Here is a 15189-nt window from a genome sequence, read left to right as displayed (position 1 = left end):
ACCTATGTGCCATGTCGCCCAAGTTGCGCCTCGAATCAGACATTTTTCTTCGCTCCCATTCCTATGCTCCTATGAGCATTATGATAAATTCCCTCGCTTACAATTATGTTTCTCACGTTCCTACAGACACGGAGCAGGCCTCATATAGGCAGGATCTTCTTAAACTTGACGCTGACCCGGTAGTCGAGAACAAGGAAAGACTGGCGGAAATCGAGGTTATCATCCTAAATCATATGTTGTCCAAGAAAAGCAAAAAGCAGCATGTGGGTGCTGAAAAGCTGAGGCTGGTCCCGAAGATGGGGTCTCATGACACAAATGAATACATCGAAGCAGTACTGCACTCCAGTGGAGGATTTCATAAAATCGGCCGAGCTTGTTTTTGTGGATGGAAATATCATTACAGTATTGGGGACATATCTGTGCCAGAGAGTATTATGTTGAAAGGTCCGTGTTGAAGGCCTATCTCAGATGTGTTCTATGAGTTTTAAGATAATGTTGACGAACAGCAAAACCCGAAGCAGAACGCTGATGCCAAAGACAACTCGCATTTGCCTGCTGGGGCGCATCTCGTGAACAGTATGAAGCAATTAAAGATAACACCCAATCGCGCCTAAAGCGGCTGTGATTGATCAGTATGTTTAAATTTAGGCCCTGAATTTATGATTCTAGTCCACAGACTGCAAACGAAGCTATGGGGGCAAGAGCGTAATGAATGTGAGGGAGGCGAATGTAAGAAACAGACTTGAACACTTCCACATTGCGCTCTGGAGAAAAGAATAGATTATAGAAGTCTCACAAAGACCATATCGAGTTTTGCGGGATACTTTACTGACAGTAGTACGAGATTTGGCTATCTATCCCATAACGATGGTTCCATAGGTAGTATCTGTCACCTGAAAGCGAGAGATTGCAAGAAGGTGGAACTCATCTATTGAACCGAAAATCAGGTTACTGTTTTCACCTTGAGCGGAAGATACAGTAATTGCTCTCATCAGCATGCCTTTCATTCTTCTTCTGGATGATTTAGGTCCTCTAGTTGTCGCTCATGTATGAATTCCAACAAGCGAACGGCAGGACACCCATGATTGGGGAGGTTTCTTTTCTTGCCATTCGTCAATATGTCCCTTTATAGTTTAATAGCTTTACTCAACTGCTCCCGGTGATCACCTTTCGTTTTAGGAGTCTTTACATATCTGTGCTTCGCTGGAAGTAGAGGATTTGACGATAAAATCGTGTCAGAACATCAACGCAGTTGGTGACGCCGTCTAAGACCATTTGAGGTCATTCAATGCCTTCAAGAACAAGTCAATCGGGAAGTCTGTAAAATTTCAACTGATTATTATGTTTAGTTCACCAAAAACTGCAAGTTTCAGTAGGATATGATTTGATTACTGCATCTTGAAGCTGAGTGACTAGTCATCTGAACTCATCACCCCCGACAGCGACCCCCAAGTACCCATTGCCATTCCATCCTACATCGCGAGGATTCGGGTAAATGAACGACACACTCTTGGCGTATAGTTTCGGGTAGGTTCTCTGTTCCTGGGCTGGTTTTCGGCCCATTGTTCAGTCTTCATGAGGTCCGATTCGGGATGAACTCCAAAATAGTCGGCATGTCGATCTATGCATAGGTCTTGCCTCCGAGGAGACACTTGGGAGCATAGCCACGAGAAACGCGCTTTAAACACTTGCTGCGACGATCTCATATCAGATATTTTTGTAGGGTCTGCTGAGCCGGGTCGTCTTTAGACGGATCAGATATCGTCCAGGAATTCTGGCGGTGTTGGATTTGAGTCAGATACTCGGTGGTAGGATACAGGGTGGGATATCACCAAAGTGATGCTGGCTTAAGAAGATTGACCTCGGCCCTGATTGTAGGGTCGTATTATTCAAGGGAAAGAAGACAAGACATAGATAGCTGCGGTCGTTATCCAACGCTGGTCCTTATGGGCGACAGTGAGGATGATCAACATGGAAGCTTCTGGTTACATGCTTTGGTGATGAAACAACTAGTCCAAAGGTCCTCTGATATATTCTAACTTGATCTCAAATTTCTAAAATCTACCTGACCCTTTTTCTTATTTAGGATCGAAGTCCTTAACTTTTCCTGCCTGCCCTAGCCATGTAAGCTTACACTTGCCAACATTGTTGACCCCAGTGATTGGTTCGTAGCTGAAGCATCACAGCTCACTTGGTCTGTGAAAGGAAAAAAAGTATCTCGATGTCCATTCGAGTCTCATTGCATGAATAATATCACCAGGTGAGAATGAGGGTGAGGACGACGATGTGCAAATGGCAGTCCCTAGAGGGACCTAGTCAGATCATGCCATGTATTATACTACAAATGTAGTTTATATGAACAATCAAATATCACACGTTCTGATGATCTCCAACCACAACAAGTTATCAATATCTACAAGGCGAAGCTCCAAAGGATTAAAGAAGTCATGATGGTGAAATTGAAGTGAATGCGATTGAGGGGCGACACGCAGACCTCAGGGAGCAGGAAAGCTTAGGACGCTCAGCTCAGGTGCCAAAAATAACTAATATACTAAGTTTAGTAAGTTTACCTAAAATTACCCTACGTCTTTTTGTCATTTACCAGTAAGTTTTCTTACTTACCCTTGGCAACGTCGCTTCAACAGATCCGGGAATAGCTCCGTAGTATCAGCGAAAAGAGGCGAGTTGAGAGCTGAGTGTGAGTGGTCAGTGGTGAGTAGGCGAGTCGAGCTGCATGCTGCAGCCGTAGCTGCGGGCAAGAGGCGAGGGCGGAGGCCTGCATATTGGATGCCGATAGAATGGCACTTTGGGAATGATTTCCACGGTACTATAGATCTAGCGTCAGATCCTGTGTCGCGTTGGTGCCTGACCTTGCCTCCCTCCTCTCCTCATTCAATAAGACTAAGTCCTCTGATCTTCACGATGAAGCAGTGGCAAGCGTCATTGTGGCGATAGGTATCATGGAAGAAAGCCGTGAGGCTCATCTCATGTCGAAAAGGGAAATGGGGCGTTGCAGCGGCTCACGCCGATCCCCCACTAAGCTTGAATGATGAAACATTCACTTCTGGTTGGTGACTTGTAAACATGGGATCAAGACATCAATCAATCAATCCTGAACCTGCTGGAGGTCTCGGGGCATGAGACATCACAACGTCGTAACTGGGCCAACTTGCAATCTGTGGGTGTAGCCAAAGACGTCTCATGACCGTATTTACTCTTGTGCATCATGTTTCAATGAGACACGTGCTCTTACAAAGTGGTGGGCAACAAAAGGTTGGACAACCGTAATCATGACTTCGAAACAGGGTAGACAAGAATCAAGCTTCATCTACAAGAATATTGCACATCTTATGCCGCATGGATATCACATATGCTTACTCCATAGATCGGTTCACAAAGGATGCCGCCGCGTGTTTGCGCGGACAGACCAACAGAGAACAGACCCGGGGAGAAGATCCGTCTGCCGGAGCTTCTAGAGCATTTTCACGAGGGTTCGTTCATCTTAAAAAAGAGAGTTCAGGGGTGTCGACTGTCGGCCGCGTGATCTATGAGCCGCCATCTCCGGGGGAATGGACAACCGAGCGACGGCGAGATGAGGCTAAGCTGGGATGCCTTGGGAAGAAAAAGACCCTCTGTGTTTTTGTGTGTAGGGGACAGCAGCGAGGCGAAATAGGATGCGCTAGTGAGGCTTCTCGAATTTGACAGGCGAGCAAGAGAAGAAAGGAGATGAGGGGCCAAGCGATGAATACCGTCTGTGGTGACATGCTTTGTTGACCACTCGTTGCTTGAAAGATGAGGTAGGTCTGCGACATACTCCGTACACGGGCTTCATTTGAAGTGTGATCCACCCAAGTTCGATATAAACAATACGACAGACCAATACAAAAGGCAGACTCAACTGGAAAAAAGGTCTGAGAACAAGCTCGTTCTCTTGCTCTTGGTCATAGACTCAGCCCCTCCAGCTAATCAACGCTCAATTTCCAGGGACCCGGGTCCCCTCGCTCGTCTCTCCTGTACCGTACCAGGGCTTACGGACATGGGACACGAACGACGACCCAAAGACTGGGGAGTCCCCTGAGATCAGGCTGGGCCCCTGATATCGGCCCAGGTGGGCGGGTTAGGATGACCCTGGCTTCGTCATGGGCATTGGGAACGAACAAAGAGGGGCTGAGTTTTGGAAGTTGAAAGAAGCACTGTAGAAGTTAAAGGGGGTTCAGGAAATATTATCACCTCTTCTGAGTTCAGTTCAGTTCAGTTTGTCGTGAAAGAATGGGCTTGTGTCTTGTCTTGTAGGCAATGACGTGTATAAAATGGGAATTGTGAGGATTGGCGTCTCCAAGGTGATGCATATTTTCTTTTTCCTCCCTCTCTGCGGGCTCTTTTTGTTTTTGCCAAAAGTTTATCATTCATTAGAAAGTCTTACATACTTTTTGTACTCCACTACTTGATTGGCTTCCCGTCCGACGGGCCGCTCGCATGTACCGCCGTAGACGAGGAGACAGAGTCCTGTTAGTTAATGTAAAAGTCAGAAAAAGAAAAGCAGCTTTTGGCTTGCAGTAGAGATAAGTCAGGTGCTGTTATGCATACGCTCGGATAAAAGGCAAAAAAGTTATGGACATTTGATGGCCAAAGTGTTCTGTCAACAAACAAGCGGTAGACGATAGCGCGTACTAATGGAAAAAGCAGGGCAGCAGACAGACTTGACAGGGTCAGGAAAAGAGCCGCAGCTGCATCATTGCACGTGGCTTTGACGATAGAGTAGTCGAATTTCCGCATGAACATGCCATTCTAATTGAGGCATCTCAAATCCCCTTGGCAACCCCTGGAAACACGGCGCAAGTCGAAGATGGAGAGGGAGAGAGACAAGCCATGCCACATCGTCTTTGTCTTGTCTGTCTGACTCTTGTGTGATGGAGAGTGACTTGACTGTGTGAGGGAGGTGATTACGCTGCATGAGCTAGGTAGCTAACGACAACGTCAGGTTAGCAGCATCCGGGGAGCTTCACTGAGCAAGCCGGCCGGGTGTGTCATAACAAGGGAGGAGCTAGAGATACGATGCGAGATGGAGGATGGAGCAGAATCATTACAAGATGAGACGCCAGTTAGATACGATACCCAGCCAAGATTTCCCGCCGGTAATGACTATCGATCTGCGGGACTGACTTGTCTCGTCTCTGTGAGTGTTACAGTTGGATGCCTCTGACTGACAATGACAATCTCATCTCGACTCTTTTCTCACACCATCCATTGCATCCCCTATTTCCCTTGGGCAATGAAAGTATTGGAACAGTACTACCCAACAAGCTGAAAGGATCAGAGGTTGTGCTTCATAGCCTACCTCATCCGTGCATTATATCCCATCCTACCTATGCTGAACTGTGACCCCAACTGAGTCAATTGCAGGTTCATGCATCACATCGAGTCAGGTCTTGACTGAGGGTCATTTGCTTGATACCCAACTGAGCTGGTAAAAAAAAATGCGACACACAGGCAGGCTTGAGCTTGTAGCCTATACGTGCAGTAGTATACGTCTAAAGAATTAGCTGGTGTTACCTGGCGATGCACGTAATACCAGATCTGAATGCATAGCGGTATGCACAACATAAAAAGTCGCTCCAACATTTTTTGCTAGACATAAACATCCAATCCGTATGCACGTCTTTCGTCGATGTCCACAGACACAAAGCAAACTCCCATCACAATTGGGCGTGCCCAATAACATGCGGTCCACTGAACCCTGAGCTAAGAGATACCCGTGTCGGGATGACGTTGCTCGCACTGTTGGAGCATCTGCCACAGTTCAACTTCCAGGGATAGAGCATCTGATTTGCTTCTCTACAACCATCACGAGGTGTCATTCTGCAGCCTTTCCACAAAAGCATCAGCATCAAACATCCAATACCGTCAGCCTCTTGTACTCTCAGCCTTTCAAGAGGCTGACTGCGTATCTCAAATCAAGGCCGACCTAGTTAAAGTGGTGGCTTGACGAAAGCCGGCCAGCCTCCCATCGTTCCCGGGCTCAATCACTTAATTTTTTTTTCACAAGGCCCCCCACCATGTGCTAAGAATTAAGAAGTGCATTTCGATCTAACTCACTCAAAGTAAGTGTAGTAGGGGGGGAAAAAGAAAGGCTAATATTAGACACGGTACTTACTACTGTTTAAAAGTAGCAGGGCTTTCATTAACGGTCAAGTTAACCGGTATTGCTAGCGAATTAGATACTACCCAAATAAGTTGGAGTCGTTGAATGAATGAATGATACCCGACAATTAGTGAATGGATGGATCTTGAACAATGGAATGGTAAATCTCAAGGGCCACCTCATGCATGGGATCCCAGAACAACCCCTTGATGAGCATCTCAGGGGATGGGCATGCTGGGGTTCCACAGTGGACTTCTGACAGCTGGAGAATAATTGAACTGCGCTGAAAACCCCACCAATTTGCGCCGGGCTTGGGGGTGTTGGTGTTCAGTTCCTCTCAGGTGGCTCATCACAGTATAGGCACTGTCCTAACGACGCCGCCCCATCCCACCTCGTTCGCTCATGGATCCTCAGGAGAGGGCAGACAGAGAGAAAAAAATAAGGGCCCCTCTATGTGCTGTGACTGCTGAAGAGTCAGGACAGAACCTGAGAGGAACCTAAAGCTAAAGGAAACCTGAAGGGATTGGAAGGGAAACTTGACGGGAAACTATTCGCCGTCCGCTGTCACCTCCCCAACCACATCCACCCGACACCTATGGAACTAATTGATCCCCTTCTCAATCAATCAATCAATCGAATCCTCTCTCTTTCTTTGGTTACAACACCCCCGTCTCCCGTCTCCCGTCCGCCGTTTTCCCGTTCCAGATCATCCATCCATCACTGAGAACGTCCCGGACATTTTGCTAACTGGGACCTGTTCCATCTTTTTTTCCTCCCCGTCCGTCCCCTTTTCTACCTCTGACCTCTCTCACTCTTAAACCTCATCATTTATCCTCCTCCTCCTCCTTCCCCCTCTCCTCCCCCGATTTTTAGTCGACCTCTTCTTCTCTTCCTTCTTCCCCCCTCTCGTCTCGTCTCCCTCCCTTGATTACTCCTCCGTCATTCGCAATCTGGTTCAGCCACACCCCAACAGCCCTTACGTCTACGAAAACCTCCATTCGACCTTTTTTGCACCAACAAGGAGACAAGGCCATCGCGCGAATCCAATTCGCCCTTTCGCGCGACTATTTCTTGCTCATTAGTAGTCTTTTTACTAGCTACTTTTGAGACGTCGCTGGTTTCCAGGGTCATCCGCCTATCACCTTTGGCTCCCCCAGAAATATCGAACTGCGACGATTAAGTAACGCTCTTTGACGTTACTCCGCCATTTTTGCCAGACCTTGGAATCTAGGAATCCGGTTCACTCGGCCTCCTTCGTTGTGCTGGCTGTATTTGTGCGCCTTTATCGCCACCCAGGACTTCGCAGCGCCTTCGTTTTAAGCTTCGCGCATTTGTTGCCCGAGGCCTCAATCTTGTTTTTGGGCATCTCGCTACACCTGACGGAACAAACTTTTGTGGTCATTGACCCTGAGGCGGAACCCCCGAACCTTGTTTCACCCGACTCTTCTTGAGCACTTTATAGACAGACGGTTTCTTCTGTGCCTGGTACCCTCAACTTTACTTAGCTACACCGCTTTCACGACCGAGACCCACGAGCCAACGATTTGATGCCGCATTTTTAACTGCTTGTTACGCATCCCCCGATACCCCCTCGCGTCCGCATTCCTGACACTGCACATTCTGTACGTGTCAGCTTGATATAAATCCTCAAGAAAAGCAGGTGAAGTCGACTGCTGGGTAAAAACAGCAGTTATTTGCCAAGCTGGATCCCGTTATCACAATGTCGCAGCAACCGCACGATATGGGTTACCTTGATTATGGTACATCAACCAATCGCTCCCCGAACTCGAGACAGAACTATGCTACAGCCGGTGGTTTCGCTGGCCTCTCGCTACCTCGCCAGTCCCAACGCCCTTTTGATGCTCCTCTAGGCTCATCTGCTCTTTACCCTGCCGACAGGATCGGAAGTGGGTACAACCACCGTGGTATGGAGAACATGGCTGGTATGCAGGGCTACATGCTGGATAATGGTCAAGCTTGGAACTACAACACATCTGGAGTCGCCACAGTCAACGGTGCCGTGAATGGCCCTGGACGACAACGAAACGTGAACCGACGAGCCGCTCTTCCCCAGGTATGTACATACGGAACATTCATATGACTATGTCTGATCAGAAACAGAACTGGACCGATCACAATGCTATTGGTATTCATGGCAACCATGGAGGTCTTCAACCCTACCAAGGAGGCATGAACAACAACCCCATGTCAAATGGTGGTCTCCGTGTTGAGCACCCCGGATCTCACGGCTCTCCCACTGATCTTCGATCAAACACCTCAGACGCCGACCAGCTTATCCCTACAGCTATTGTTATTAAGAACATCCCTTTTGCCGTTCGAAAAGAGACTCTGGCTTCTATCATGCTTGAGATGCACCTCCCTCAGCCATATGCCTTCAACTACCATTTCGACAATGGCGTCTTCAGAGGTCTGGCTTTCGCGAATTTCCAGTCTGCCGAAGATACACGCATGGTGATTGAGGCGATGAACGGTATGGATGTCCATGGCCGTAAGTTGCGCGTCGAGTATAAGAAGATGCTCCCTGAGGCTGAGAGGGAGAGAATTGAACGCGAGAAGCGAGAGCGACGAGGTCAACTTGAGGAGCAGCACCGTGCTCCCATGCTTCACCAGCAAAGCTCTATCCAGTCACTTGGCAGTCTCTCACAGTCCCAAGCTAGGGGACCATCGCACCTCGGCATGCTCGAGACATCTCGTGTTCAGTCTCCCGCACTGCCCATGCCAGGCGATGTTGATTTGAACGACCCCCAGACTCTCCAGTTCTACACCGAACTGGTCATGTTCCGTCGTGACGATTCTCAGGAAATCCTGGTCTTCCCTGCTGGTATCGCTCCCGAGCATCGACGATCCATCCACATTCTCGCACACAACATGGGCCTTGAGCACCAGTCTATGGGCGATGGCGAATCGCGCCAGCTTACGGTGCTGAAGCGACAACAGCCATCACCCACCGCCCACATCCACAGTCAGCCAGGTACCAACCTGGACATGCATAAGCGTGGCCTCAGCCGGGCTGCTACATTTGACTTTGCTGCTGACCGTGAGACACGAGCTGCCAGCAGCAATTACTCCCACATGATGGGTCGACAGGGTCCCACTATCGAGCTCCCCGGGAGCCCCGAAGGCAACGGCATCCCCAACAACCTTCGAGCCGCCAAGAGCTTTGCTGATCTGCGATCCTTCACCCCTAGCCCTTCGCAGGCTTCCTCCAGCTACCTCGCCCCATCGGGAATGAATAACATGGGTGGTGGCTCGACTGCTGCTCGCTTTGGTGACTATATGGGAGGTGCCATGTCACCTTCCGGCCACCCTGGCAACTCTGGTACCCCTGGACCCAAGAATGACTCTGCTCTTCTGAGCAGCCTCAGCAGCCTGAACTTGGGCTACGACTCCAGCTCCATGCAGAACCAGGCGCGAAGCACTCCTGGTGCTATCGGCAGCCAGCGCCCCGGTAACAGCTCTAAGGGAGCACCTGAGCGACAGCCTCGCGGACCTGAGTGGGAGACCAATGCCGGATTTGCTGGGCGACGTGCTAACGGCCACGCCACGCGCGGTAGCGGTGGTACGTCACACGAGACTTGGAGCAATTGACCACTGGCTAACTCAAGATAGACTCATCCGACAATGGAGCACGCGTCGGTTCAAGCTCAACCAACGCTTCGCGATATCACTGAGTGTGATTCTCTGGCCACCCCTTGACGGGTTAGGCCGATTACAACTGCGCGTATCATTACGGATTAACGACAATGACCACGACGCATTGAAATTTTGCATCGCATTTGCTTTTATGACTTGTAATACCGACATACCTGGGGAAGTGATGGCAGGAATTTCACTTGTCTTGTTGAACCCCATTGCATATAGTTTACGTGGGAACGGTTTTATGACTTTTGAAGATTGTGGGGGACGACAGTGGCCTAAGGAAGTGTGCGTGTGGCCTGGCCGACTTGATGACAGTTACCGATGAGAGAGAGCATGGGATAGGATATCTGGATACACAAATGTTTTCGACACAACTGGGCAACCAAACATGTACAAGGTCACAGACTACAGACAGAAGCACTTGGCAGCACGCACGCATGCACGCATAACCTGGAATACCCCCAAAGGACGTATGTACCCCCGACAAGACTTACGACCACTATCACCACCACTTGACGATTATGACGCTTTTACGACGTTACGTCTAGACAGCTATACCGGCTTCTCCTCATCAGGCTGTTCAGCGTCAGCAAATGGGAGGGGTTGCCTCGGCGACTTACAACCTACTACTATACCCACCAAATCAAATCAAATAATTTCTGTCTAGGCGCTGTTCCTGGCATGACCGCGACGATGAAGACGACACATTTGGAGACGCCCGAGTCCGGCTTTTGGACCAAGGGGCACTGAAAGGGGCCGATGGATGGACGAGTGCCAAAGAATATGGGTGGTTTTTTTGAGTCGAAGGCCCGGCCCCGTTGGAAGGAAAAGAAAAAAGTTACAATATCTGGTTATCTGCATTACAGTTGAATTGTCTTGGTTCATGGTTCTGTTACAGTTTCTGTCTATCCGTTTTTTATTCTATTTTATTTTTATTTACTTTTCATGTACGGATGGATGGCTGGGAGTGGTATTATTCTGATATCTCACTTGATTAATTCTTGATCTGCCTGGTCGCGGTGACTCAAGGAGAGTTAGAGATGGGGGTGTTGGCATGGGACGCGTGTGGGCTATTTGGCGATCGTTGACAGGAGAGAGATGTCCTGAGGAAGTTGCAAACACGAATGAGAGAACGAGCAGAGAGAGCCAAAGAGAGATGAGATATGCCTTGCGAACAGAGTGTACTGATTAAGCAGTGACGTGACATGCTGTAATGTGTTGTGCCTTGGCTGTTTGAATGGATGATTTGCTGCGTCTATGTATGTAATATGTATATCACCCAATGTTTGACCACGCATTATGAGAATTACTTTTTAACAACGCATCATCGAGACCCACATCTTTGTACCTTTATACTTGAGTTTCTGCTCATCTCCAACTCTTACTCAACCTGTATCGAAAGAGTTCAACTCGTGTGATGCAACTCATAACGTTTCGCCGAGCATGAACAAGACTTGATTATTAAGACACTTCTTCATTACGGGCGTCGATACCTGAAACGATCTAGTCCTTTCCCCTGATAGGACGACCACTTTGAAACCTCATCCACCAAAAGCGACGTCATCTCCACTTGTAAGAGAAGCATTGACTGATAGTTGACGTCGTTCGTTCATCGTATTTATACCATTTCCCTATTTATTTCCATTATGGCGAGCTTTATCTCTTCATACCTACCGTTTGGAAAACCAAAGGACGAAAATATGCCGGCGCCTGAGAAGAATAGACAGTGGACGACGGGTCAGGATGGCCTTGATAAGCTTGCTTTTGGGGAGGGTGAAGTTCCTAAGCCGAAGGAGGGAGAGGTTTTGGTCAAGGTTCTTGCTGTTGGGTTGAATTATCGCGATACTGAAGGTCAGTTGTTTCTGATATGGGAAAAGAGGGTGATCCTGACTGTTGCAAGTTATCAACGGCGATTATAACCACCATGCCTCCATCCAAGACACAGGCGCTCTGGTGCCTTGCTCTGATATGTGCGGCACCGTCATTCAGAGCTCATCGCCAAAACTCAAAGTGGGCGCTCGCGTCATGTCCATCTTTAACCAGACCCATCTCACAGGCCAAGTCACCGAGAAAGACATGGCCTCCGGTCTGGGTCTCCCTCTTCCGGGCGTCCTAACAGAATATCGCTGCTTCTCGGCCGATGCTCTCGTCCCCGTGCCTGAGTACCTCTCCGACGAAGAAGCAGCGTGTCTCCCCATCGCAGCAGTGACAGCCTGGATGTGCATCAACGGCATGCGACCGCTCGGCCAACCTGCTGATGGCGCTAAGAAGATGGAGACTGTTCTTCTGCAGGGCACGGGTGGTGTAGCGATCGCTGGGCTGCAGATCGCCAAAGCAGCCGGCCTAAACGTCATTATCACTTCCTCATCCGACGATAAGCTCGAGCGCGCGAAGAAGGATCTCGGCGCCGACACGGGGATCAACTACCGCACGCACTGGGAGTGGCAAGAGCCCGTGATGAAGGCGACGGCAAACCACGGCGCGGACATCATCTTCGAGACGGGCGGTGCGCGAACGCTCCGCAAGTCATTCGACTCTGTAGCCTTTGGCGGGCTGATCAACTGCGTGGGGTATCTCGCTGGCAAGGAGGAGGAGCAGGACACCAGCGGACAGGTTGGTGTGAATGTGCTCGCGCTGAGGAGGAATGTGACGCTCAAGGGGATTCTGAACGGGCCGAAGGATCGGTTTGAGGAGATGGTGGCGTTTTATGAGAGGCATTCGATTCACCCTGTTGTGAGCAGGGTGTTTGGGTTCGAGGAGGCGAATAAGGCGTTGGAGTTTTTGAGCAGTGGGCAGCATTTTGGAAAGGTTGTTGTGAGGGTTTCGAAGAAGGAATAGAGGAGAGAACTACATGAGTTATGAGATATAGATGCTTGATATAAGGGAGTGTCATTTGTGTTACGTTGCGTTGCTATCGTGTTCATTCGTTGTCGTCTAGTGTAGCACCAAGATGACTTGGCAGTACAGTCTGACACAAAGATACTTAAATAACCAACAGTTATGGTTAGAGAGCTGTGTAGAGGTCTCATTACGATTATCATTTCATTCCTGGTGTCTAGTAACCCCATGAACTCAGAGATGAGAACTCCCCTGGTAATGTACAAACTCAGCACCCGATTCTCCTTATTCGTGCATATGAAAGCAAACCCTCTTGTTCTATATCATAATTACAAAGTCTTTGGAACAACTCGCACATCAGAATCGACCAGGTCCAGCCTGTTGATCAACGGCGCAAAGATATAACCCTGAATCGGCTTCAGAACAAGAACAGCACGGTTAATGCGCCATCCCAACAATGGAACCAGAGCCCCGATAAAAGCATCCGTGAGAAAGTGATTCGCAGTAGCGACGATAGTAATAAGCATGGCAGTCGGCCAAAGAGGAGCGACGATACGCATGAATCGATGCGGAGAGAATCGACACATGCAAACTGCAAAGAAGAGCGATGTTCCAAAGTGCAAACTGGGCATCGCCGCGATAGTCAATTGGAACCGATTATTGTTCCAGACATTAGCACCCCCAGCTTTACTATGCAGAACATCAACGAAGCCATATTGCTGCGGTAGTAATCGCGGAGGCGAGCATCGCCAGAGCGTCACGATTACGAAAGCAATAGCGTTATCGACGGCGATTGTACGACGGATGCGTTGAAAGGTCGGGGGTGGGAGATATGTGTAGATGTAGATGAGGAAGAGGATGCCGATGCTGATGTGGGAGTAGTATATCTTTGCGAGGATGGGCATGAGCCACGGTTGCTGGTTCATTATGTAAGACTGGAAGTATTGTTCGATATCGAGGCCGAAGAAGGATTCTAGGGTGAGAATCTGAAGGGCGTGGTCTCGGGCGCGGGTGAAGATTGGTTCGTTGCCTGCGATTGCTCTGGCTGATACTGCTCGAAGGCCTTGGTAGATCCTACAAACGTCAGTATACACTTATAAATCAGGGTGATGAGAGAAGTACCAGTATGTCAAGTTCCAGTACCAAGTCTCTATCAAGAACGGAAATTTATTGAAGAAGCGAGATAACAGGACGAAGAAGAAGTTGGGAGCCTTGCGAACTGGGTGCTCGATGTGTTGGAGGAGAGTGGGCTTCAGAGGAGGCGAGTCGACGTATCGTTGGTCTTCTACATCGTCTAGTGATTCGTTGTATGTGACTTGAGTATCTCTTCGCCTGTTGATAAGACAACCTAAAGTGAAGGCGAAGACGATGACTTGAAGTTGTCAGTGAGATATAGCTTAGGGCGTGGTGTTGACTTACACACTGGCTCGACCACGTTCTTTGAAGCTACAACCATGATGGCAATAAGCAAAATTAACAGAATCAAAAGAAAAAGAAGATAGAATCGCAATTATATATGATAAGGATGAATAAATAATGTGTCCATAAAAGAGGGTGATTGATGTAAACTGCCCATCAAGATCTATCCAGAAAAGGGAAAGGAGGAAGAACGAAGGACAAGTGACAGAAACAAGATAAAGCAAAAGTCCTAGATATAAGTAAGGTAGGTAGGCAGACAATAAGAGAAACAAAATCTGCATGCAAGCCAAGCATAGAAAAGACAAGGTAGAGTTGCACGAACAAGGAAAACTCATTGAGGGAGGGGTTGTACCAAACAGGGAATAAAGCACAAGACACAGCCAAATATTGAATGAATGATTGCATTGTATGTCACTGCCATCGGAGAATAGGAACAGGAATACCGATGCTACTCGTATCACACCCGGCGCTTGACCATTTGAAGCTGTGCTATTCTATTCTATGGCCGTCTCAAGACTTCACATGCATGCAGCAGAATATCCCTGCTCTCACAGTAGAAATAACCGTCTGATCAAGAACACCACCCCCTGTTTCTCCAAATCTGTGGATACTATCTCTATCCTAACCTCCAAGTCCAAAGCCTCCGCGGATGCCGTCGGACTTTATAACATCTAACTCGACCAGAACTTCAATACCAATACTCCAAGCCTTACGGAGTACGATGATCTCACAGACACAACGCGTTGCAGTGGCTGAGGCATAAGCTCACCTCAGCATTGGGCGGGTACAGTGCAATAAGCTTAACCAACACAACTGTATCTCATCTTATTCCCAGTATATTGCCCTTGAAGCTTAATGTACTCAAACACCAATCTTGGTCGTCGAGTGACTACAGCGGCACAAATCTCCCAGCGTGACGTGTTGCCAAGTGTGAATATGCACGCGATCAACACCGAAGGGTTACACCTGGGGCTGAGGGCCCGACATGGCGATAAGTAATTGGTCAAAAGGAAGGCAGTGAAATTACAATCATTATGGAGAAGACGTTGCGAAAGAAAAGAAAAAAAAGCTTGTTTTCTTTGACGTCAAGTGTATACCATCATGATTTGTTGTCGAAGCTTCTCCGTTGG

General features: G+C 48.5%; 4 protein-coding genes across 5 annotated transcripts; 3 read left to right on the top strand and 1 right to left on the bottom strand.

Annotated features, from left to right (window-relative positions):
• The first annotated feature begins 3116 nt into the window (after window positions 1–3116).
• FVEG_16648 (hypothetical protein) lies at window positions 3117–4523 on the top strand. Its single transcript, XM_018905886.1, has one exon. It carries the CDS (start codon window positions 3358–3360, stop codon window positions 3700–3702), a length of 345 nt encoding a protein of 114 aa, XP_018756724.1. The 5' UTR covers window positions 3117–3357; the 3' UTR covers window positions 3703–4523.
• A 2114-nt stretch (window positions 4524–6637) lies between these two features.
• On the top strand, window positions 6638–11125 carry FVEG_09726 (hypothetical protein). Of its 2 annotated transcripts, XM_018898787.1 has the most exons (3): window positions 6638–8216; window positions 8264–9722; window positions 9773–11125. In XM_018898787.1, exons 1-3 carry the CDS (start codon window positions 7863–7865, stop codon window positions 9832–9834), a joined length of 1875 nt encoding a protein of 624 aa, XP_018756725.1. In that variant the 5' UTR covers window positions 6638–7862; the 3' UTR covers window positions 9835–11125. The 2 variants fall into 2 exon arrangements, with proteins under 2 accessions (XP_018756725.1, XP_018756726.1); XM_018898788.1 differs by having other exon boundaries at window positions 8264–11125.
• A 2-nt stretch (window positions 11126–11127) lies between these two features.
• On the top strand, window positions 11128–12834 carry FVEG_09727 (alcohol dehydrogenase). Its single transcript, XM_018898789.1, has 2 exons — window positions 11128–11653; window positions 11703–12834. The coding sequence occupies exons 1-2, from the start codon at window positions 11449–11451 to the stop codon at window positions 12638–12640; spliced, it is 1143 nt and encodes a 380-aa protein (XP_018756727.1). The 5' UTR covers window positions 11128–11448; the 3' UTR covers window positions 12641–12834.
• Window positions 12436–14393, bottom strand: FVEG_09728 (hypothetical protein). The gene is made up of 3 exons (XM_018898790.1): window positions 14060–14393; window positions 13763–14012; window positions 12436–13714 (listed from the first exon to the last, which is right to left on the bottom strand). The coding sequence occupies exons 1-3, from the start codon at window positions 14094–14096 to the stop codon at window positions 12970–12972; spliced, it is 1032 nt and encodes a 343-aa protein (XP_018756728.1). The 5' UTR covers window positions 14097–14393; the 3' UTR covers window positions 12436–12969.
• Window positions 14394–15189: the final 796 nt, after the last annotated feature.

This window comes from Fusarium verticillioides, chromosome 1, assembly GCF_000149555.1.
Source record: "Fusarium verticillioides 7600 chromosome 1, whole genome shotgun sequence".
NCBI lineage: Eukaryota > Fungi > Ascomycota > Sordariomycetes > Hypocreales > Nectriaceae > Fusarium > Fusarium verticillioides.
Note: the sequence above shows the minus strand (reverse complement) of the source record. Positions and strands in the feature narration are given on the sequence as shown.

What these genes read in the sequence shown, in the direction of transcription:
- FVEG_16648 (XM_018905886.1), top strand. Translation starts at nt 3,358, where the DNA reads ATGGATATCACATATGCTTACTCCATAGATCGGTTCACAAAGGATGCC.
- FVEG_09727 (XM_018898789.1), top strand. Translation starts at nt 11,449, where the DNA reads ATGGCGAGCTTTATCTCTTCATACCTACCGTTTGGAAAACCAAAGGAC. An exon ending in GAATTATCGCGATACTGAAG is followed by an intron (nt 11,654 to 11,702) that starts GTCAGTTGTTTC and finishes GACTGTTGCAAG; the next exon opens with TTATCAACGGCGATTATAAC.
- FVEG_09726 (XM_018898787.1), top strand. Translation starts at nt 7,863, where the DNA reads ATGTCGCAGCAACCGCACGATATGGGTTACCTTGATTATGGTACATCA. An exon ending in GACGAGCCGCTCTTCCCCAG is followed by an intron (nt 8,217 to 8,263) that starts GTATGTACATAC and finishes GATCAGAAACAG; the next exon opens with AACTGGACCGATCACAATGC. An exon ending in CGCCACGCGCGGTAGCGGTG is followed by an intron (nt 9,723 to 9,772) that starts GTACGTCACACG and finishes AACTCAAGATAG; the next exon opens with ACTCATCCGACAATGGAGCA.
- FVEG_09728 (XM_018898790.1), bottom strand. Translation starts at nt 14,096, where the DNA reads ATGGTTGTAGCTTCAAAGAACGTGGTCGAGCCAGTGT. An exon ending in GAACGTGGTCGAGCCAGTGT is followed by an intron (nt 14,013 to 14,059) that starts GTAAGTCAACAC and finishes GACAACTTCAAG; the next exon opens with TCATCGTCTTCGCCTTCACT. An exon ending in TACTGGAACTTGACATACTG is followed by an intron (nt 13,715 to 13,762) that starts GTACTTCTCTCA and finishes TGACGTTTGTAG; the next exon opens with GATCTACCAAGGCCTTCGAG.